The sequence below is a fragment of the Rhineura floridana genome, chromosome 8 (genome assembly GCF_030035675.1).
Source record: "Rhineura floridana isolate rRhiFlo1 chromosome 8, rRhiFlo1.hap2, whole genome shotgun sequence".
In the NCBI taxonomy this organism is placed as follows: Eukaryota; Metazoa; Chordata; class Lepidosauria; order Squamata; family Rhineuridae; genus Rhineura; species Rhineura floridana.
Genome location: NC_084487.1, coordinates 108,464,221 through 108,487,475, shown reverse-complemented (window position 1 = coordinate 108,487,475; position 23,255 = coordinate 108,464,221). Strand labels below are relative to the sequence as shown.

Sequence of the window (23,255 nt, the reverse complement as noted above, 5' to 3'; positions counted from 1 at the left end):
AGCAGGAGATGAAATATATTCTAGCAAAATTCTAGATGTGCTCTATGTTTTTAATTGATCATGCATACCTTTCCTTAAGTAGAGTGGTTTAAGCATAGCAGGCTAAAAACATGCATCTTTGGCAGGTCAAGTTTGTTTTTTCCAACAGCTAAATTCATTGCTTAAGTAGCAACATATTGTAATCACTCTAATTTTACATCCAAGTGCAGTTTCAATCTTTCTTCATAGGGGAATCACTCGATCCCTTGATCATTTTGGTAGCCCTTTTCTGAACATTTTCCAGCTCTAAATTATCTTTTAGAGGTGAGTCAACCAGAGCTGTACACGGTATTCCAAGTGCAGTCATACCATAGATTTGTATAACAGCATTATTATATTGCCAGTTTTATTTTCAGTCCCTTTCCTAATAATCCTTAGCATGGAATTTGCCTTTTTCACAGCACACTGAGTCAACATCTTCATACAGCTATCCACTATGACATTAAGGTCTTGTTCCTGCTTAGTCATCTTACTGTCAGTTCAGACCCCATGAGCATATATGTAAAATTAGGATTTTTACCCCAATGTGCATAACTTTACATTTGTTTACAATGAATTGCATTGGCCATTATAATGTCCATTCACCTAGTTTGGAGATATGCTTTTTGGAGCTCCTTGCAACCTCTTTTGTTTTAATCACCATGAATAATTTAGTAACATTGGCAAACATGGCCACCATACTGCTCACCCCTAATTCTAAATCATATACAACTCTAGATCAAGATCAGCCACTCAAGACCTTCTCTCGATCCCACCGGTTAAATCAGCTAGGCTGGTGAGGACCAGAGAGAGGGCTTTCTCAATATTGGCCCCCACCCTATGGAACTCCCTCCCAAATGATCTCCGACATGCCCCCTCTATGATGAGCTTCCACCGGACTTTAAAGGCCTGGCTCTTCAGGCAGGCTTTTGGGATGGGTTGATACTTGTACTGTATCTTTTAATATTTTAATGCTTATGGTATGCTTAATGTCTAATGTATTATTCTGTTTTGTACGTCACCCAGAGTGGCTGGGTAACCAGCCAGATGGGCGACTAATAAATCCAAGAATAAATAAATAAATAAATAGATTGTGTAGGTGGCATTAGCATTCAAGTTAAATTGATGCACTTTTACACAAGGGTTCTGTGCCTATTAGTGAATTTCTCTGCTTTTTAATCCGGGAGGTATGAAATGGAATCCTGTGCAAGTTTGCTGAGAATGGATTGTTTGCATGCTGATGGAATTAGTAGTTTTTACTCCCCTGCAAATCATTCTTAGGATAGGCGAAACTGACCACAGGGGATGGGGAGGGGAGGAGGGGAGCAGGCAGAAGGGGGAGCACAGGTTTGATTATTTGCATGTTTCTTGAGTTCAATGGGATTTACTCCCATGCAATCATGCTTAGGATAGGTAAAACTAACCATGGGGAGGGAGGCCTGGAGTGGGCAGGGTAGGAGGAAGAAGGAAGAGGGGAGGAGGAACAGAAAGGCAGTCTGATAATTTGCATGTTTATTGAGTTCAGTGGGATTTACTCCCGTACAATCATGCTTAGGATAGGTAAAACTGACCACAGGGGAGGGGGAGGGGGGAGTAGTGAGGGGAGGCAGGGCAGAAGGGAGGAGGGGGATGGGAGCAGGCAGGAGGAGAGAGGAATAGGAGGGCAGGTTTGATCATTTGCATGTTTATTGAGTTCAATGGGGTTTACTCTCGTGCAATCATGCTTAGCATACGTAAAACTGACCATGGTGGGGAGGAGGAGAAGAGAGAGAGGGAGGGAGGGCTAGAGTGGGCAGTGGAGGGGGAAGAAGGAAGAGGGGAGAGGAGGAAGAGGGGAGAGGAGGAAGAAGGGAGAGGAGGAAGAAGGGAGAGGAGGAAGAAGGGAGAGGAGGAAGAAGGGAGAGGAGGAAGAAGGGAGAGGAGGAAGAAGGGAGGAGGAAGGGAGAGGAAAAGGGAAGGAGGGGAAAGGCAGGTCTGATCATTTGCATGCTTTTTGAGTTCAATGGGATTTACTCCTGTGCAATCATGGTTAGGATAAGTAAAACTGTCCATGGGGGATGGAGAGGGGGAGGGGAGGGGGAAGGAGGAAAGGAGGCGAGAAGGGAGAGGAAGGACGGAGGGGATTGGGAGAGGAGGGGGAGGGGGAGGGGTGAACAAAGGGTGAGGGAAGGGGCAAAAGGTAGGTGATGGGAGGGAGGAGGAGGGGAGGGCAGGTCTGATCATTTGCATGCTTACTGAGTTGAATGGGATTTACTCCTGTGCAATCATGCTTAAGATAGGTAAAACTGGCCATGGGGAGGAGGGGGGAGGGGAGAAGTGAGGGGGAAGGAAGGGACTGGAAAGGGATGGGGAAGGGGCAAATGATGGGGAAGGGGCAAGAGGGAGGGGGCAAGAGGGAGGGGGCAAGAGGGAGGAGGAGGGGAGGGCAGGTTTGATCATTTGCATGCTTTTTGAGTTCAGTGGATTGTGCAATCATGCTTAGGATAGGTGAAACTGACCTGGGGGAGGGGAGGAGATTAGGTGGGTGGACACTGGGCAGAGGGGAAGTCTGCTTAGCAGTGGTTGCTTGGTGACAGGTTCTGAGAGCAGAGAGGCATGATTGCTTTAACATTCTAGTAGACGGGTCTGATCAGATAAATTCTTTCTGATTGACTGGATGGTCCAGGCAGTTGGGAGTTAACTGTCAGTCAGGGGTAGCAGTCAGTGAGAACTATTGGTGATAGTTGGAGTGAGGAGTTGGTTGGTGAGAGTAGCTGAGGGATGAACTGAGGCCTATATATTATTATCCAGGGCATCACTAATAGTGTTCTGGTGAAGATCAGAAGGGAGCTGGTGACTAAGATGGTCTGAGAGGTTGCCTTGAAGAAAGGTCTTGCCAGAGAGGATTGACACAAGTGGAATTATCACTGGCTAAAATGTCCCACAGACAGAAGCACAGTCAGAGGAGCTTTGGGGCACAGAGGCAGATTGGCCCCACTAGCTGGACTGGGTTGTGGAAGTAATGGCTACGGTGGAGGTTTAGGGAAATTGGCCTGAACGGAGAGCCACGTAGAGGATGGAGATAGCAACAGTGTCTCTGGAGTCTTTAGAAGCTGTCAACAAACACCTGTAAGGTCCCAAAATAAGTAACAGAATTTCCTTCTGTAAAAAATATCCCTTTAACAAAACTTACAAACATAGTTTAAGATTTATACCGTCTCTCAATGATGGTGTCATCTCACACCTGAAGTCTTCCATACACGCTACTAGGAGGGTTTAAAGAGGTATTCTGTGGGCATTGGAGGCAGCGAAAGTTAAGAAAGCCTGCTTTACAAGAAGTGAGGCTGAGGAACCCAGGGGAATCTCTGACAAGGATGAACATGAATGATTCTGGAGTGAGAAATACTACATTTTTGTGCTACAAATGGTAAGTGTGTATGCAGCCTATTTCTCTTGGCATAAGAACTGGAGTTGATTTAAACACCCTGAATGGCAATTCTTTCTCTCATGTTATGAAGATAAAGCACTAACCTGCTAGAGCTTGGTGGTTCTATCTATTGATGGATTTTCCTCTTCCCGATTTCTAAAGAACTGTATGTTTGTTACCTTGTAAAACATTCTTGGTTGCACCCTTCTGCCAATGGAAGGGGCTTGAGTCTAGCAGAGGCTTCCATGAACAGAAGTGGGGGAGACAATTTATGCTAGTTCCCCCTGCAGCTCCAAGCATAATTTTCCTTGCTGTTCTGTGGCACAGTTTTGAAGAGCGCAAGGAGAAGGGAGCACCAAGATGCTACAGCACCCCACTTCATAGGCAGAACTCCACTCATGAAGCTCCAAATCCAACTCTGTGTTCAGTAAGGAACAAACACTGTGAAAACCAGAACAGAGCAGGCCAGTTTTTCTGAGCCAAGGAGTAGCTAATGTGGACTGCTGTAAACATAATGAACAAGCATAGCAAGAAGTAGGTACCAACATGAATGTGTGAGGGGAGACAGAAAAGGATTAGTTCATTATTCAGATCAACAGTAGAACATAATGAGGAAGGTTTACTCTACCTTCTCAAAAGCTGTTGAAAGAGAGATGTGAAACCCTTTAACTTTCCCTACTTCCTGAAAGCTCTATGACAAAATAGCTATTGAAATATTCAAAAAGAAGAAGAAAATGTTAAGAGAACTTCCTTTTTTTACCTTCTTGAAAATGGTTTACTACAATATCAGTCATCAGTCCCAAGGAGTAACAACACTGCTGTTAATCTGGGTAAACCGTTCCGTGTAGATTTGGTCTAGTTCTACAACAAAAAGTCTGGTGGCATCTTAAAGACTAACAAATTGATTATTTCATAAGCTTTCATAGACTGTAGTCCCTTTTGCCAGATACGAGATTAATCAGAAACAAAAAAGTTTGTTCTCTAAAAAGGGACAAACATTTTCTAAAAGTGTTATCACCTTACAGTGCTGCTCTGTTGTGCGTATGTTTTAAAGATTTGTTTTAGTATATCCAGGTCACATGTTTGGTATTGATATACTAAGATATAGGACAGACAGAAGAAGCTTTAATATAACATTTCAGTGATTTTTTCCCCTCTGCATGTGGAAAAGAAAGGAGATGGACCTATTACCGTGCTAAAAACTCTTTAAAAAAGTTATGCTCTTAGGTAAAACTAAGAATATCATGAGGAAAAAAGCCCATCTTCTCCATACCTTCCACCCAGGCCCTTTCTACACCATAGAAGAGAAGCACAGCTTTCACTCAAATTAGATCTTTCTAACCCCACAAAGAAACCTACATGTCAAGTCAATTTCCTGTGCAAAAACTCTTGCTCCTTTGATGCCTATACAGTACACAATTCCTACAAGTAGTACAATGGTATGTGTGAAGGAAACTGAGGTATGCTGGAAGCGAAATATATTCTGAGCAGTAGTGTCATCAGGGCAGAACTTTGGGGCAGAAGCCCAGGGTCCCACTCAGCAGGATGAGCAGAAGAGACCCCAACACAATGGGTCTGGCTTACTACATTTTCAAGTGAGTATATGTTACTGTATAAGGGAATCTGGATTTAAAGCCATTAAATCCAGAATCAAAAATAACCTAAACTGCTCCACTGATTCTGCACAATAATATATACGACTGGATGATTGCTTTAAGAAATGAAATAAAGTTAATTCTGCACCAGAAGTTATATTCAGGCCCAGAGCAACAACATGCAAAAATACACATCAGCCTATTGTCTTTACAACTCTTCTGTTCTCCTGAGCACTATTCACACATTTGGCTATTAAGTTAAGAGAGACACACCAAGTCTACTGCCAATAATTATTATTCACTTTTTTATTGTAATATATGGATTCTTGCAGTAAAAACTTCCCAAAACATAGTATTTCACAATATAGATTCTCTAAGTAACTTACAATAAGTTAAATATAAACAACTTTAACACATAACAATGATACAAATTCACTCTAAAGCCATCCCAGCACTAAAGAATAAAACAAGGCTAAACACAACAATTTGTTTTATAAATATAAAGTGGTTCACCATACTAGGGATTTCTTTCCAAATTCAGAGAACAACCCCACAATCTTAAATGGGGATATACACAACAATTCTTAGGCCAAATAAATAAATAAAAATATTGTAGTTGTTAATTAACTACTTGGAACCAGTTTACTTGCAAGACCACCTCACCCCTTACGTACCTCAAGCACTTCAGTTTGAAGAACAGGCACTGTTACAGGTGCCACAAAATACTTGTTCTGCACTTGTAAGAAATCATTCTTTTAGTGTGGCAGCACCTCCTCTTTGGAACTCCCTGCCTATTGACATCAGGCAGGTACGTTTGCTATATTCCTCTCAGCACCTGCTTAAAACTTTATTTAGGCAAGCCTATCCACACACACAGATGTTGATCTGTTAATTTTTTTTGGTTAGTAACTGTTTTAATTGTTTTAATTACTTATTTTAATTGTTTTATTGATAATTTTAATGTTTTTGTAAACTGCTTAGAGGTCTTTACATTCAAGCGGTACATGAATTTTGTTAAATAACAAGTAAATAAATATTTTATTTGGACAATTTATACATTGCTTATATTTAAAGAAAACTCAAAGCAGTTTACAACATCTTAAATAAGCAGCAAATACCACAAAAAAACCAACCCAGAGAATTTCTACATTGTATAAAACAATTAAATAAAGTATCCTCTTTAGTATCAAAACAAACATTATACATAAAAATTAGCTACAAAAATACAAAGAAAAATCAGTAGTAAACAACTAAACAAAATATCCTCTATAAACATCAGGAAGTAAAATGTTACAAATGGAAATCAACTAAAAAGTATAAATTCCACCTGTTTAAACAACATGACTGACTATCAGGCAAAAGAAAACAAACTCACTCTCCCCAAACACTGTACATGAATCAATTGTGCTATTAAACAAATCAATCGTGCTATTAAACAAATTTCCAACTCCCTCTGTAGCAATAAATGCAACTTAATTTAACTATAGCTAAAAATGCATAGCATTCAGTTCCAATCAAGCACACCCTTACACGACCAACACACTCTCATCAAACACAATCAATACTCTAAACTGATATATTGAAATGTACTGTTTCAGCACACCCTCAAATCACTCTCCACACTCTGCAAGCACCCTCATAATTCAATCCCACATCCTCAGTCAACAACATTCACATGTCTACACCATGGAACTTAGGCAAACCTGGACAAATGTTGACATATAAGCATGCAACAATACACAAAACACCCTCTTGATAAAATATTGTTACCATGCATCCCCCCTTATCTCTCACTTGAGGTTGGAGTGGGTGGGCTAAATCTACCCCCAATAGCAGTCTCTCACCCTGGGAGGTATAGAAACCACTTTCTACAACTTTCTAACACACTGAACAATGACACTTCATCTATTCCCCCCCCCTCTAAAAAGAAAAGGAGGCAGAAGATTCCATGAACGTGAATGCCACCTATAAACGCCACCTACTTCCCTCATCTCTCATCCAAGGGACCAAACACAATCCAAGTATCAGGCTCTCCCTACGAACACGCAGGAATCAATACCTTCAAATTCATATATAGCCTCACACATTTCGCTCTATAAAAAGAAAGAAAGAAAGAAAGAAAGAACCAGCAAAAATACTATATGAGGGGGAGGGGGGAGTCTCAGAACCAGCCACATCAGTCAGCCTGTTACCCAGCTGAAAATAACAAGCCAGGTAACAAGGCTCTCAATCACACAGCTTTTCTTCTCTCACCTCCCTCCAATATGAGCTGTTTCAATGTTGCATTCTGTTGTAAACGATCCTTGGCCCAAAGCTATGACAGAAGCATGCTTTGCTTGGTTTTGTTCAGAAATTGAACTATTTTAACAAAGGTTTAAAGGAGAAGATTAAATTTCTCCAGCAACAGTTCCTTTCTACTTCAGTTTTGCAGGAACACTGAATTGTACACATTTATGCTATTTTTAAAACTTTAATGTACTTACTGGTGAACACCGAGCACTTCCCAATCCTTTCCAACACCTTGAGGAGCTGCCAAGTAATGAAGAGTGTCTGGGCAAATTTTTATAAGTTTGCAAAGGAGTGACCAGCCCACCTTAAAAGCAAAAAACACAACTAGTTTTCAAAGTACACATTTTTTGCACAACCGCAAGATTTTCTAGGTACCAAGTCCTTAGGATGGACTGTAACAATGGCTGATTCAGTCCATTTTCCCAAACATGTTATTACACTATTCAGATTGATGTGCTAGTTTAAATCTTTTTAACTAGGCAACCAGTTTGAGGGTTTTTAATTTATATCTTGCTTCATAAATATTATGTGTTACACTTAAATCTATGTACACAGTAGATATTTACAAACACACATATACAAATTTACATACACTTTAAGACTTGCTCCCATGGCATAATTTGGATATTTTCATTGTGCCTTTGAATTATCATTCAAATTGACAGCTAAAATAACAACAAAAATTGGTGGTGGCTATTACTATTGTCACATTACATTGTGGGAGACTGGATTTATTCACATGTATAGGGATTTCCCAACATTACTCAAGTTTCCATAAGAGAGGCTTCTGCATGGTAATTCATAATGAAATACAGGTCATACACAGGGAGGCATTGAGTCTATTCATGTGTCATCAAATAATTGGAAGGCGAGACAACATGGAATCAATGTCTACATCACTCCAGTTCAAAGGTCAGGTCTCCTTGGAATAAACATGGAAGTGTTATTTGAAAAGAGTCCAGACACTTCTGTGTTCAGGGAATCCTGCCCATTTATGCAAGTGACCAATTCACAAATGATAGCAGTGCAAGTACACTTTTGCATTTTAACTCAAATACTTTTTTAGCAATATTCACAAACTGAACTCTAAAATATAAACCCTTAGTTTACCCTAAGGACGTTAATATAGTCAATGCAATTCAGCTAAAGATATTCCTACTTCTATTATCATTTCAAAAGACAAAATACACTGCCACTAACATGTGAAACTTTGGTTTTTACTTCCTCTTCTTTTTTATTCTTGTTTTTAACTATACACCAATATACATACAAGCCAACATAACACAAAATATGATGAGACTGGCCCAGGTCCCCCCCCCGTGTTATTTCTCTCCTGGTCCTAGGAACCATCAGGTGCTTTATTTATTTATTAAATTTCTATACCGTCCCATAGCCGAAGCTCTCTAGGCGGTTTACACCATAAAAAACAAATACAATATATAATATACAATTCATATTCAATACAATTAAAAGGAAAAGTACATCACATTTTAAATAAACATAACAAAACAATAAATCTCAACAATGTACATAACATAACACAATAAATAAACAGAACACAACAGTTATAAAACTATCTAAAAGGAACATCCCAAGCTCTGAAGACGGAGTTACTAGCAATGAGGCATTACAGCAGGGGAAAAGCCCTTGCATCTCTTAGGAGTGTTACACAAAGAGCTTTTGGAGAGCAGCAAGGGAATGAAAAGACAGTGAGGGTTGCCAGAAATTCTTTGCAGTAGAATTAAAGGGCTCTTAGGGCAGCCTTGTTCCTCAAGTGACAACACAACTTAGAGCCATTTTAGATAATCAGCAGAATCAAGTGGGGAAAAAACCTCTCATGGAATCTTTCATTTCAGGCTGCTGGTGGTTGGTTTGAATGCTTCCCTACAAAAAAGAATCCCTGCACATAAAAACTAGCATTCCTGAGCTAAGCTTCTCTCTGACCTACTATTTTACAATTTATGTTCTTGAGTGCAGTGATCAACCATTTCCTGGCCCTTATTCCTTCAGACTCCTCCCTCACACTCTGAAGGAAAAACTTTAACCCAGCCTTTCCCAACCAGTGTACCTCCAGATGTTGTTGGACCACAACTCCCATCAGCCTCAGCCAGCATTGCCAATGGCTGAGGCTGATGGGAGTTGTGGTCCAACAACATCTGGAGGCACACCGGTTGGGAAAGGCTGCTTTAACCACTCAATTTTGCTGATTTTATAAAGGGCTTACAGCTCTTTTTTAATGAAGAGCAACATAATTGTCTTATGTAGGTTGCACCTTTGGCTTTACAGCACAAGTCACTGCTGCTTGTATCGCAGCTGTGAAGCTAATCAGAGACTGGAATATTCATTTGCTCAAATGAAAAAAGGCTACAAGAATATGTAATCATCAACTACACCCAAAGCCTTAAGCAGAAGGATCAAATCCTAAACAGTGATTTTTAAAGAGCAAGAAACGCTTCATTCATATTCATGCATAGCAAACCAAAATGGAGAGAGCTTCACAGGCACAAAAAGAACAAGTGGACCAAGACTCTTGATAGGACATAGTGGATGTCACCTGCCTCCTTGTTTGTTTCTGTCTGAAAAAACTCTTCATATTATGATAACTAAATAATACCCACATAATTACATTTTAAAATTTACAGTTTGCAGTCCAACTGTTTCCTCTATTTAAAGTCACTGCTGGAGGTGTGAGAGTCTTCACTCACAATATATCATGCAGATATGTTCTTAAAGTTGAAACAATTTCTATCAGCTGATTAAGAGCCACTCTGGATGGAACAGACGTGTAAATTTCTTGACATTCATTCTCAAACTACTTTGTATTCACGCTTTCTAACAACTTTGTTTGACAAGATTTGTAGTTTCATATTTCAGTGCTAATAAGTCAAGCAAAATTGAATAACTCTCCTTTAAGTGTTTTTTTTTTAAAGTGGGGTAGCCTGTTAGAACACCAAGGCCCAACCTTAAGACCTATAATTGAGGAGTTCATTTCCTTCTCACTTGCATTTAACCAAAATGGGACAGTAGTTGTTATGAGATCATTTCCTTATGGCAATCCACCATGCTGAAGTATACAGTGGCTGCACATATTTAACAGTTAGCACTTTTTCTGACATGAAAATGTCATGGGTTACATTGTTGTCCACCATCAAATTGTTAAAAGCTACAGGTGCCCTGACAGGGAGGAAAAAAAGGACAGACAGCCTTACAAGATCAACAGTATTTACTACACAACCATAAAGATAGTTGAACTTGAACACTCAAGTCACTTGTTTTTGCAGTAGCTGCATTAGTGTGATGCAGCAGAAACAGCAAGTGTCCCATGACACCTTAAATAGGAATATATATTATGTCATAAACTTATACCATTTGTTAGTCTGTAAAGGGTGGGTCACAAAACTTTCTGTATTGTTTTTCCATTTTCAAGTACCTTGCATATACACTGACCGCATGACTTTCAGAATAATTCATTGCAGCACTGAAGCTGAATTCCTTTTAGAAACAGACATGAGTTGAGTTTGGATTTCCCCAAACATTAAAAAGCATCTTTGGATCTAGGATTTTCACTTGGGCGTCACTTTTATATTTCTATCTTATATAAAGCTTTACAGTGGACATCACCCCACAATAAGGTTGGATTACAGAAAATAAGTGCATTCCCTAAAAAGTAGGAGTGGGTAGAGAAACTAATAGTTGTTTTTACCTGTTGCACGCTCGCCACGCTCATGTAAGAGGCCAAAACCAACAGCAAAGGCACGTGGATATTTTTGCCACTGAATAACTTAGGACCTGAGCGAGACCAAGAAAAAGAGGGAGGGGGGGGACTTAAGTAGTGATTTTGCCACGTTACACAGCTCACGCATGAGATCTTAAGGACCTGGGAGACCCTGCTTACGCCAAGGTATACCAAACTTGCAAACAAACGCCAAATTTTACCCCTTTGCAATGAGGCGAAGGCGAGAAGATCTTCCAGGATTTGGACCAAGGTCTCAATCTGGTTCTGTTCCTGGACATTCTTCAACCGGACGATGAGTTTCTTTAGGGCTGCTTCTTTCCTCTCGTCGTCTTCGTCCTCACAGCTGCTACAGCTGCTACTCTTGCTTCTGTTGCTGTTCATGTCTGCTCGGCCGCTAACTTTTCTCCACAGAGGATTGCTCATCGCCGCCGGACGGGTGGGAATTTCCTCTTCTCGCGGGCTCCTGGCGTTTGCCTTGCCACCTCCTGCCACATCTGCCCGGCCTCGAGCCCCAGTAAACATAGGCAACTAACTCAGAGGAGAGGAAGTGACAAGCTTTTTTGAAGGCTCTGCTTTGCTCTCCTCTCCCCCCTTCACGATGACTAGGCTGGGATAGGAAAAGGCGGAGGGGGGGAGGTATGCAATGCACACCAAGTGCCCATAGATGGGCGCTGACACTTTCTCTATTGGTCGTCCGAACTCGAAAAGAGGGAGGGAAAGAAGAAAGAGGCGGGAAATCAGTTAGACGGCAGTTTGACAGCTTCGCTTCCCAATCCTCGGGGAGATTGGAGGAGCAGCAGCCGCTGAGCTGCTTCGCGTTAAACGAAGCTGCTGTAGAGTGTGCAGATTAGAACCAATTCGCAACTGCGAGAGCGGGAAAAACGGTGGGGAGGCGTGCGTGCCTGGGGAGGTGTTGTTTGCACACCCTCCAGATCCTAAATGCAGGGGAAATAGTAGCCGTTGGCCATTCTTGAAAAGGGCAGCCCGGGGTTGCAGTTTCATGGTCACAAGGTCTTTGAAGGTTGAAGGAAAGGCATGCTGCTGGAGGCCTCTCGCCTCAGTTTGATCAAAGGCTACCTAATCCGCAATATACCTGATCATAAACATAACGGATATCCCTGCCTTCCTTGAGCCTATTTTTTTCTTTAAAGGCTCTTGCCTTTTGTGCCAAATTGTCAGCGTGTGTTCCTTGTCTGGCGAAGACCATTGGGGTATCCATCAAATGGTCCGTGAATGTTATTGGGAATGTAATTGCCAATGCCAACTGATTACACTTCTCTTGGCTAGTTGCCACAATTGATGGATACAAGCCAGAAAAAGAAACAACAGTAATTTTTAGTTTTTGCTGATACTGTAGTACAAAAGGGGAAACAGTTTCTGCAAACATACATCCTTCCCCAGGTAATGTTCTTGTTGTTATGTGCCTTCAAGTCGATAAGGACTTGTGGCGACCCTATGAATCAGTGACCTCCAACAGCATCTGTCATGAACCACCCTGTTCAGATCTTGTACGTTCAGGTCTGTGGCTTCCTTTATGGAATCAATTCATCTCTTGTTTGGCCTTCCTCTTTTTCTACTCCCTTCTGTTTTTCCCAGCATTATTGTCTTTCCTAGTGAATCATGTCTTCTCATGATATATCCAAAGTATGATAACCTCAGTTTCATCATTTTAGCTTCTAGTGACAGTTCTGGTTTAATTTGTTCTAACACCCAATTATTTGTCTTTTTCACGGTCCATGGTATGCGCAAAGCTCTCCTCCAGCACCACATTTCAAATGAGTTGATTTTTCTCTTATCCACCTTTTTCACTGTCCAATGTTCACATCCATACATAGAGATCGGGAATACCATGGTCTGAATGATCCTGACTTTGGTGTTCAGTGATATGTCATTGCATTTGAAGACCTTTTCTAGTTCTCTCACAGCTGCCCTCCCCAGTACTAGCCTTCTTCTGATACCTTGACTATTGTCTACATAAGAACATAAGAAGAGCCTGCTGGATCAGGCCAGTGGCCCATCTAGTCCAGCATCCTGTTCTCACAGTGGCCAACCAGGTGCCTGGGGGAAGCCCGCAAACAGGACCCGAGTGCAAGAACACTCTCCCCTCCTGAGGCTTCCGGCAACTGGTGTTCAGAAGCATGCTGCCTCTGACTAGGGTGGCAGAGCACAGCCATCATGGCTAGTAGCCATTGATAGCCCTGTCCTCCATGAATTTGTCTAATCTTCTTTTAAAGCTGTCCAAGCTGGTGGCCATTACTGCATCTTGTGGGAGCAAATTCCATAGTTTAACTATGCGCTGAGTAAAGAAGTACTTCCTTTTGTCTGTCCTGAATTTTCCAACATTCAGCTTCTTTGAATGTCCACGAGTTCTAGTATTATGAGAGAGGGAGAAGAACTTTTCTCTATCCACTTTCTCAATGCCATGCATAATTTTATACACTTCTATCATGTCTCCTCTGACCCGCCTTTTCTCTAAACTAAAAAGCCCCAAATGCTGCATCCTTTCCTCGTAAGGGAGTCACTCCATCCCCTTGATCATTCTGGTTGCCCTCTTCTGAACCTTTTCCAACTCTATAATATCCTTTTTGAGATGAGGCGACCAGAACTGTACACAGTATTCCAAATGCAGCCGCACCATAGATTATACAATGGCATTATGATATCGGCTGTTTTATTTTCAATACCTTTCCTAATCATCCCTAGCATGGAATTTGCCTTTTTCACAGCTGCCGCACACTGGGTCGACATTTTCATCATGCTGTCCACTACAACCCCGAGGTCTCTCTCCTGGTCGGTCACCGCCAGTTCAGACCCTATGAGCGTATATGTGAAATTCAGATTTTTTGCTCCAATATGCATAATTTTACTCTTGTTTATATTGAATTGCATTTGCCATTTTTCCGCCCATTCACTCAGTTTGGAGAGGTCTTTTTGGAGCTCTTCGCAATCCCTTTTTGTTTTAACAACCCTGAACAATTTAGTGTCGTCAGCAAACTTGGCCACTTCACTGCTCACTCCTAATTCTAGGTCATTAATGAACAAGTTGAAAAGTACAGGTCCCAATACCGATCCTTGAGGGACTCCACTTTCTACAGCCCTCCATTGGGAGAACTGTCCGTTTATTCTTACTCTCTGCTTTCTGCTTCTTAACCAATTCCTTATCCACAAGAGGACCTCTCCTCTTATTCCATGACTGCTAAGCTTCCTCAGAAGTCTTTGGTGAGGTACCTTGTCAAACGCTTTTTGAAAGTCTAAGTACACTATGTCCACTGGATCACCTCTATCTATATGCTTGTTGACACTCTCAAAGAATTCTAATAGGTTACTGAGATAGGACTTTCCCTTGCAGAAGCCATGCTGGCTCTGCTTCAGCAAGGCTTGTTCTTCTATGTGCTTAGTTAATCTAGCTTTAATAATACTTTCTACCAGTTTTCCAGGGACAGGAGTTAAGCTAACTGGCCTGTAATTTCTGGGATCCCCTCTGGATCCCTTTTTGAATATTGGCGTTACATTTGCCACTTCCCAGTCCTCAGCCACGGAGGAGGACCTGAGGGACAAGTTACATATTTTAGTTAGCAGATCAGCAATTTCACCTTTGAGTTCTTTGAGAACTCTCGGGTGGATGCCATCCGGGCCTGGTGATTTGTCAGTTTTTATATTGTCCATTAAGCCTAGAACTTCCTCTCTTGTTACCTCTATTTGTCTCAGTTCCTCAGAATCCCTTCCTGCAAATGTTAGTTGAGGTTCAGGGATCTGCCCTATATCTTCCACTGTGAAGACAGATGCAAAGAATTCATTTAGCTTCTCTGCAATCTCCTTATTGTTCTTTAGTACACCTTTGACTCCCTTATCATCCAAGGGTCCAATCGCCTCCCTAGATGGTCTCCTGCTTTGAATGTATTTATAGAATTTGTTGTTGTTGGTTTTTATGTTCTTAGCAATGTGCTCCTCAAATTCTTTTTTAGCATCCCTTATTGTCTTCTTGCATTTCTTTTGCCAGAGTTTGTGTTCATTTTTATTTTCTTCATTCGGACAAGACTTCCATTTTCTGAAGGAAGACTTTTTGCCTCTAAGAGCTTCCTTGACTTTGCTCGTTGACCATGCTGGCATCTTCTTGACCCTGGTGGTACCTTTTCTGATCTGTGGTATGCACTCCAGTTGAGCTTCTAATATAGTGTTTTTAAACAACTTCCAAGCATTTTCGAGTGATGTGACCCTCTGGACTTTGTTTTTCAGCTTTCTTTTTACCAATCCCCTCATTTTTGTGAAGTTTCCTCTTTTGAAGTCAAATGTGACCGTGTTGGATTTTCTTGGCAATTGGCCATTTACATGTATGTTTAATTTAATAGCACTATGGTCACTGCTCCCAATCGGTTCAACAACACTTACATCTCGCACCAGGTCCTGGTCCTCACTGAGGATTAAGTCCAGAGTTGCCGTCACTCTGGTCGGTTCCATGACCAACTGGTCTAGGGAATAGTCATTTAGATTATCTAGAAATTTTCTCATAAATTAATGAAATCCAGTCCTCCCAACAGACAGGCTTTTGAGATTGATCTCTACGTTTCTCCCTGCCCGGGAGAAATTTCATCAGTCAAAAAAAAAAATGTTCTGACTGATTTATATCTGAATAAGCTTCTTTTGAGGTGGGAGCCCGTCTCAAAAGCAGGCACAAGCGAAGTCACCCTTCCCGGAAGTCTTTCTAATTTATGAGAAAAGGTCCAGCCAGCAATGCCGAACGGACTTCCGAACAAGCTCTATCTGATTAATGCGATACGTTTATCTTTTCTTCAAAGAGAAAATGGACTAACAGGCAAGCACCCTTCTTTCTATTATTTTTTTTATTTGGTTTAAATTGTTGCAGCAAAAAGAGATTTGTCAAATGAATCAGCTTTAAAGAACTTCTGGGTGAGCTATAACTCTTCTCTGTTATTCACGAAATTAACAGCTTATCTCTGTTTCTATTGCAAAAAGCTGTCCTGGAAGTGCATTCTAAAGATATAAACAGAAGAGGGATTTCTATTCCGAGGAACATTATATTGTCTGGGACTATTCTCTTTTTGGTCTATTTTATTTTGACGAATCTGCTTCTAACTGTTTTGATGCTGGGAACTAAATTTGTTTTGTATTCTTGAACATAGAGAGATAAGGCAGGCTGCTCTGTTTATACTGTGATGTCATCAAGCCTGGAATATTAACCCAATTGTTGCTGAAATAAGAAGTGGTTCTTCTTTATTTTTGTTTTGTTTTGTTTTCGTGGTTTTAAAAATGGCAATCAAGAAAGTGGCTGAGAATCTGGAAGTAATTATGTTTCAGAAAATAATGGATGAGATTGAGATAACGAAACAAACCCTGCGACAGGGCAGTAAGGAGCTGAAAATTGAATTGAGCAAAATGACGCAGGAGCTTAAAGAAATAGGGGATCCTGTGAGAGAGGAGAATGAGATCAGAGATGAGAAAAGAAAAAATAAAGGGAAGATACAAGCCCTGGATATTGGAACAAATGTGGAATTGGAAAAAGATCTGGAGTTTATGGATATTAGAAATAAAATCTACTGTTTGGAATTTAACGTTATCTCTGAAGAAATTAATGAAGATATTAGAGATAAAGTTATCAATGGCTTGGATAATCTTCTGGACTGGAATGACGTGATGGAGCTTGATATAGAGAAAATCTATGGAATTAACTGCAGCCATGTGACAATGGAAAAACTCTCAAGAGATGAGCCAGTGCATTTTGTAAAAAAGAAGAACAGAGATATGACTTTACAACAATATTTCAGCAACTTATTCAGAATCGATGGCAAGAAAATATTTGGGATAGAGGAAATTCCCATCAGACTCTTATTATATGACTATGGCTATGACAGCAAGATTATTATGGAATACTGATAATGGAAGATTGGACACTGAAATTACTGGACTTAACAGGACTATTGAAGATGGAAGATGGAATTAATAGGGATAATGGAATAATGGCTATTGAAATTATTGGACTTAACAGATTTTGATGAGATGGATTAATCGATATGTTTATTTGGACTATGGTTATGACAATAAGATTATTATTATTATTAACGAGATGGATTAATCGACATGTTTATTTGGAGAAAAATTGATAGATATATTTCTTAAAGAATTGAAACCTCTCTTTGACTTTTTGTGGAAAGAATAAAGTAATGTTTATGAGATTTGATGATTAATTAAGATAACTACTGGAGGAAAGTGATTTTATAATATAATTTAAGAGACAGGATTGTTATATATTGTAGACCTATAACTGATTTGATCTGCGACAAATGGGAAGTCAACATTTTATTTTTTTGTTTAATCATTTTTGTTTTGTTTTTTGTCTTTGAATGTTTTATGATTTTGTTTTGTATGTTTTATGAAAATTTGAATAAAAATTATTGTAAAAAAAAAAAGATTATCTAGAAATTTTGCTTCTTCGTCATGACTGGAACACATATGCAGCCAGTCTATGTCTGGGTAGTTGAAGTCACCCATTACTACCACATTTCCTAGTTTGGATGCTTCCTCAATTTCATATCTCATCTCAAGGTCTCCCTGAGCATTTTGATCAGGGGGACAATAGATCGTTCCCAGTATTAAATCCCTCCTGGGGCATGGTATCACAACCCACAACGATTTTGTGGAGGAGTCCGCCTCTTTTGGGGTTTCGAGCTTGCTGGATTCAATGCCTTCTTTCACGTATAGAGTGACTCCGCCACCAATACGTCCTTCCCTGTCCTTCCGATATAGTTTATATCCAGGGATAACCGTATCCCACTGGTTTTCTCCATTCCACCAGGTCTCCGTTATGCTCACTATCTCAATGCTCTTCTCTAAGACCAAGCACTCCAGTTCTCCCATCTTGGTTCGGAGGCTCCTAGCATTAGCGTTAACAACCGTGCCGAGGTATTGATAATCCTTGACAAGTTCAATGTCCTCATTGTCAACTGTAAAGTTACATAAATCTTCTGTTGTCATTGCTTTAATCTTTTTGACGTTCAGTCGTAGTCCTGTTTTTGTGCTTTCCTCTTTAACTTTCATCAGCATTTGTTTCAAATCATTACTGGTTTCTGCTAGTAGTATGGTATCATCTGCATATCTTAAATTATTGATATTTCTCCCTCCAGTTTTCACATCTCCTTCTTCTTGGTCCAATCCCGCTTTCCGTATGATATGTTCTGCGTATAGATTAAAGTAACAGGGTGACAAAATACACCCGTCTCACACCCTTTTCTATTGGGAACCAATCGGTTTCTCTATATTCTGTCCTTAGCCTCTTGTGCAGAGTATAGGTTGCACATCAGGACAATCAGATGCTGTGGCACCCCCATTTCTTTTAAAGCATTCCATCGTTTTTAATGATCTACACAGTCAAAGGCTTTGCTGTAATCTATAAAGCACAGGATGATTTTCTTCTGAAATTCCTTGCTCCATTCCATTCTCCAACGTATGTTTGCTATATGATCTCTGGTGCCTCTTCCCTTTCCAAATCCAGCTTGGACGTCTGGCATTTCTCGCTCCATATATGGTAAGAGCCTTTGTTGTAGAATCTTGAGCATTACTTTACTTGCATGGGATATTAAGGCGATAGTTCGATAATTACTGCATTCTCTAGGATCCCCTTTCTTTGGAATTGGGATATATATTGAACATTTCCAGTCTGTGGGCCATTGTTTAGTTTTCCATATTTCTTGACAAATTTTTGTCAAAATTTTGAGAGATTCAGTCTCAGTAGCTTGTAGCAACTCTATTGGTATGCCGTCTATTCCTGGTGATTTGTTTCTTCCAAGTATTTTAAATGCAGCTTTTACCACACATTCTAAAATTCTGGTTCTTCATCATATGGTTCCTCTGTGAATGAATCTGTCATTCTTGCATCTCTTTTATAGAGTTCTTCAGTGTATTGCTTCCATCTTCCTTTTATTTCATCTCAGTCAGTCAGTGTGTTCCCCTGTTGATTATTCAACATCCCTACCCTTGGTTTAAATTTCCCTTTCATTTTTCTAATCTTTTGGAATAGGGCTCTTGTTCTTCCCTTTTTGTTGTCCTCTTCTATTTCTATACAATAACTATTGTAATAGTTTTCTTTGTCCCTACGTACTAGTCACTGTATTGTTGCATTTAGGGTTCTGACCATGTTTCTATCTTCTTTTGCTTTTGCTTTCCTTCTCTCTTTCACATCATCATTCCTTTATTGCGGTCACAAGACCAATTCGTAGCACAATATATTTAAATTGACAAGATACAATATAAATGGATATACAAATTTCATTTAACAACAATAAGTATTAAAAGAATTAAAATAAAAATGGCTAATCTTATGTATGGTAAGTTTCTTCGTACAGAGTTTTTGTTCTTTATAATTCAAGAAACAGACAGAATTGAGATTCTTTTAAATCATGTAAAATTTGTTACTACTCAGATTTGTTTTGAATAATTTTTCTTTGATTTATTACAGCTAAGGAATATTTGGCCACTGCCAAAGTTCGTTCAGGTGAGTGATCGTCTAATAGAAAATTTAGCCAGTGGGCTTCTGATCTGGGCGGTTTAGAGTCTATAAGAGGGAGAATTATACGTGATCTTTGGGAGTGATAAAATGGACAACGTAACAGTATGTGTGCATTCATCTCAATTTCTCCAGATCCACATAGGCAGAGACGCTCTTGATAGGGTATATTATTATATCTTCCATCTAGCAGCGATGAGGGTAGGACATTATGACGCATTCTGGTAAACGCTTTCCGATATTGGAATTGTGAGGTCCGATATATACGACATCGGTTTTAAAAAGCTTAAATTATATCTTTGTTTTTTAATTAGCATTAGCTGATGTTGGACGTCAATATCACTTAGGCGCTGTCTAATATTAGATCGAGCGGCCAGTAAACCTAATTCGTTAATTGCTTGAATAGAGAAGCCAAGCTTTTTTACTCTGTTTAGTATGTTGTTTGCCCAGGTCGATTCACAATTGTCCTTTAGAATATGGGGAGCTAGGCCTATCGGTTCAAACATTAGTTTTAACCACATATTGATTCTGGACCACCATACTCTAGTTGCGATTGTTTGTACACCCAACTCAAGTCTTAGTACACAGTTGGAAACACATTTTGGGACCGCCATAATTGTTCTCAGGAAATTATTCTGAACTGTTTCTAGTTCAGATAGATTGTCATTGGAGTCCACTTGGGACCCAAAAGTAAGCTGCGGAATAATTTTTGCGTTGAAAATTTTCAATGCAGGTTTGATAGATTGTCCTCCTTTGGTATAAAAGAAGGTTGTTAATGCTTTCGATGTTTTCTTTGCATTAATCATCGCAAGTTTGTTATGTAGCTGAAAGCTGCCTGATGATTGAAAGGTTATTCCTAGATATTTAAAGGAATTAACTTGTTCAATGGCGTTGCCATTAATTACCCAACGGTGCATAGATCTTTTTTTAGTGAAGGTCATTATTTTTGTCTTTTGATAATTTATATTCAGCTTCTCCGACAAGCAATATGCAGATAGTTGTGACATTAGTCGTTTTAAGCCTATTGGGGTCTTAGAAATAAGAACCATATCATCGGCATAAAGAAGGGTGTTTCTCGGGGTCTTTGCTAAGATCGGCGAGTGAGAAGATATGGAAGCTATTTTATATACTACATCATTAATGTAGATGTTAAACAATAGGGGTGCCAACAGGCAGCCCTGTTTAAGACCTTTAAATGTTGGAATTGGGTTTGTGAGGTAGCCCTTGTTGTTAGTTCTTACTTGAAGAGAGGTGTTATGATGGAGTTCTTGAATCAGTAAGAGTAATCTCTTGTCTATCTTTAACTTAGTTAGTTTTACCCACAAGCTGACTCTGTCCACTGAATCAAAAGCATTCTTTAAATCAATGAATGCAGTGTATAAAGCTCCGTCTGGCCTATTCGCATATTTTTGTACTAAATGTTGTAAAATCAAAGCTTGATCTATACTGATCTATACTGATCGATTAGGACGAAAACCTGCCTGTTCGGGGGCTAATATATCATTTTGATCCATCCATGTGGTCAACTTAGAGTAGAGGTGGGCTGTATATAATTTACTTATAATGTTAAGGAGGCTTATTGGCCTATAATTGGCCGGATTAGATTGTGGACCTTTCTTATAGATTGGGATGACTATTGCAGCACCCCAGTCCTTAGGTATCTTCATTGAATGGTCGATGTATGAAAAGAAGGCTGCCAGAATAGGAGCCCACCATTTTGCGTTTGTTTTGAAAACCTCGGAATGTTATCAGGGCCGGGAGCTTTATTTGGTCTTAATTGCGCTATAAGCTTTAAGATTTCATCTTCAGCTACTGGAGGCCAAGAAGGTACCTCATTTAGAGGATGTTGGTTCGGAGCTGGCATATCGTCATTTGCTTGGTAGAAATTTAAAAAGTAACTCTCCCAATCTGTAGATGGAATTACACAGTTTATTTTAAGACTAGATTTTGGCCGCTGATGGGCAATTAAGCTCCAAAAAACATTAGAATTTTTCAATTTGACAGCCATTAATATTCGTTGCCATATTTCTGCTGTTTCTATTTCTTTTTTCTTCTTTATATTTCTTTTTTGCTTCACAATATGTTTGCAAGAGAGTCAGGGATCTACTATTTTTATACCTATGATATAGATCGACCAAATCATTACGTGAATCTCTACATTCCTTGTCGAACCATGGTTTGGATTTATGGGCAACCCCATTTGTTGTAGCATTTCGGTTTTGTTGAATAATTGTTTGTATAATTCCCATCAAATTTTGGAAATCCTGGAGTGGTTCAGACAAGGAGAAGGGGGATAAAAGAAGAACCCTTATAGCCTGTAATTCGGGGGAATTTAAACTGTTTGTTATAGCTTTTTCTATCTTAGGCCGCCATCTAATCTTCTCAGCACAAATGTCCACTTTTCTGTCTGGAAATGTGTTTTGTTTTAGATGTATAGAATTATCGTTATGATTTAGTAGAAAAGATATTGGGGAGTGATCACTCTCAGGGCGGTTCATAATTCGATAATTTTCAACTAAATGGAATAATTCTTCAGAAACAAAAACTAGATCTATGGTGGAGGAGCCTCTAACAGAAAAATAGGTAAGTTCACCTTCTGTATCACCGTTTGAACGACCATTTAGTAAAACAAGATTAAGTTTAGTAGTCAAGGTCATTAGGCAAAAGCCAGCATAAGTTATTCATTCATCCTTTGATTTTCTAGATGGGATGTTTTGTTCACTTTCGAATGTTGGAGATGGCTGATGATATTTAGTATAAAGAGACAGATCAGATGATCCGATCCTGGCGTTAAAATCGCCAGCTATAATCATCAGCATTTCTGGATAAATTGAGGTCAGATTTATTAATTCGAGTTCTAATAACTCCAATTGGTTTTTAGTCATTTTTTTGTCTCTGGATGGAGGGAGATAGACGTTGACCATTATTAGAGAGAAATTTGGAAATCTTAAAACGATGGCTAACGCCAATTTATTTAGGATGTGTTGCCTTATGAACTTGACTCTGAGTGAAGTTGCGATATAAATGGTAAGACCTCCACTTGGGCGTCCACCCTTATCATTTGTAGATGCGGTGCTAAAATAAGATGTATAGCCTTCTAGACTGATTTCTTCCACCGCCCAGGTTTCTTGTAATAAAATAAAATCATGCTTGCACAAGAAATTTCTTATGTATTCATCGTTTATCTTGGTTTTCCACCCCGCGATGTTCCAGGATACTATCTTTAATTTGTTCATTAATGGACTATTATTGAGTCAAATATCAGAAGATGTTAAATGATTCGTTTGCAAGGTTACATGAGTCAGTGTAGATGTCTTAGCTGGTGTTGGTAAATGAATTTCGTGTCGATTATTTATTTCTTGTTCTGGTAGTATTAAGTTAGTCTGAGAGTTTGACTCTATCGGAGGCTTTAATAAAGGATGTTGGCTACCAGAATTTCTTTTATTTTCCAGGGTTGTGATTAATTTTTTCAGTCTGCCAAGAATCTCAGATTGTGACTTCCAGTCAAGTTCGCCGTATGAATCCATGAGGAGCAATTCTTCAGGTAAGTAATGATGGTTCTTTATTAAATTTATTACCTGATTTGTATCAGTCTCTGTTTGATTGTCTGGATATTCTGTTTGTGATGATAGTCTCTCATTTGCCAAATGTTCAGGTAATTTTTGCAGCGGATCTAGATGATTCTTATAGAGA

General features: G+C 39.6%; 1 protein-coding gene across 4 annotated transcripts in view; it reads right to left on the bottom strand.

Annotated features, from left to right (window-relative positions):
* LRRK2 (leucine rich repeat kinase 2) overlaps window positions 1–11,712 on the bottom strand; it is a 149,538-nt gene extending 137,826 nt beyond the window's left edge. For all 4 annotated transcript variants that reach the window (XM_061640340.1, XM_061640342.1, XM_061640341.1 and 1 more), the window contains exons 1-3: window positions 11,245–11,712; window positions 11,012–11,097; window positions 7,503–7,612 (exon numbers count right to left, since the gene is read on the bottom strand). In XM_061640340.1, the coding sequence (XP_061496324.1) occupies window positions 7,503–7,612; window positions 11,012–11,097; window positions 11,245–11,566 (518 nt within the window). In that variant the 5' untranslated portion in view covers window positions 11,567–11,712. The remainder of the gene's footprint in view (window positions 1–7,502; window positions 7,613–11,011; window positions 11,098–11,244) is intronic.
* Between the last annotated feature and the right edge of the window lie 11,543 nt (window positions 11,713–23,255).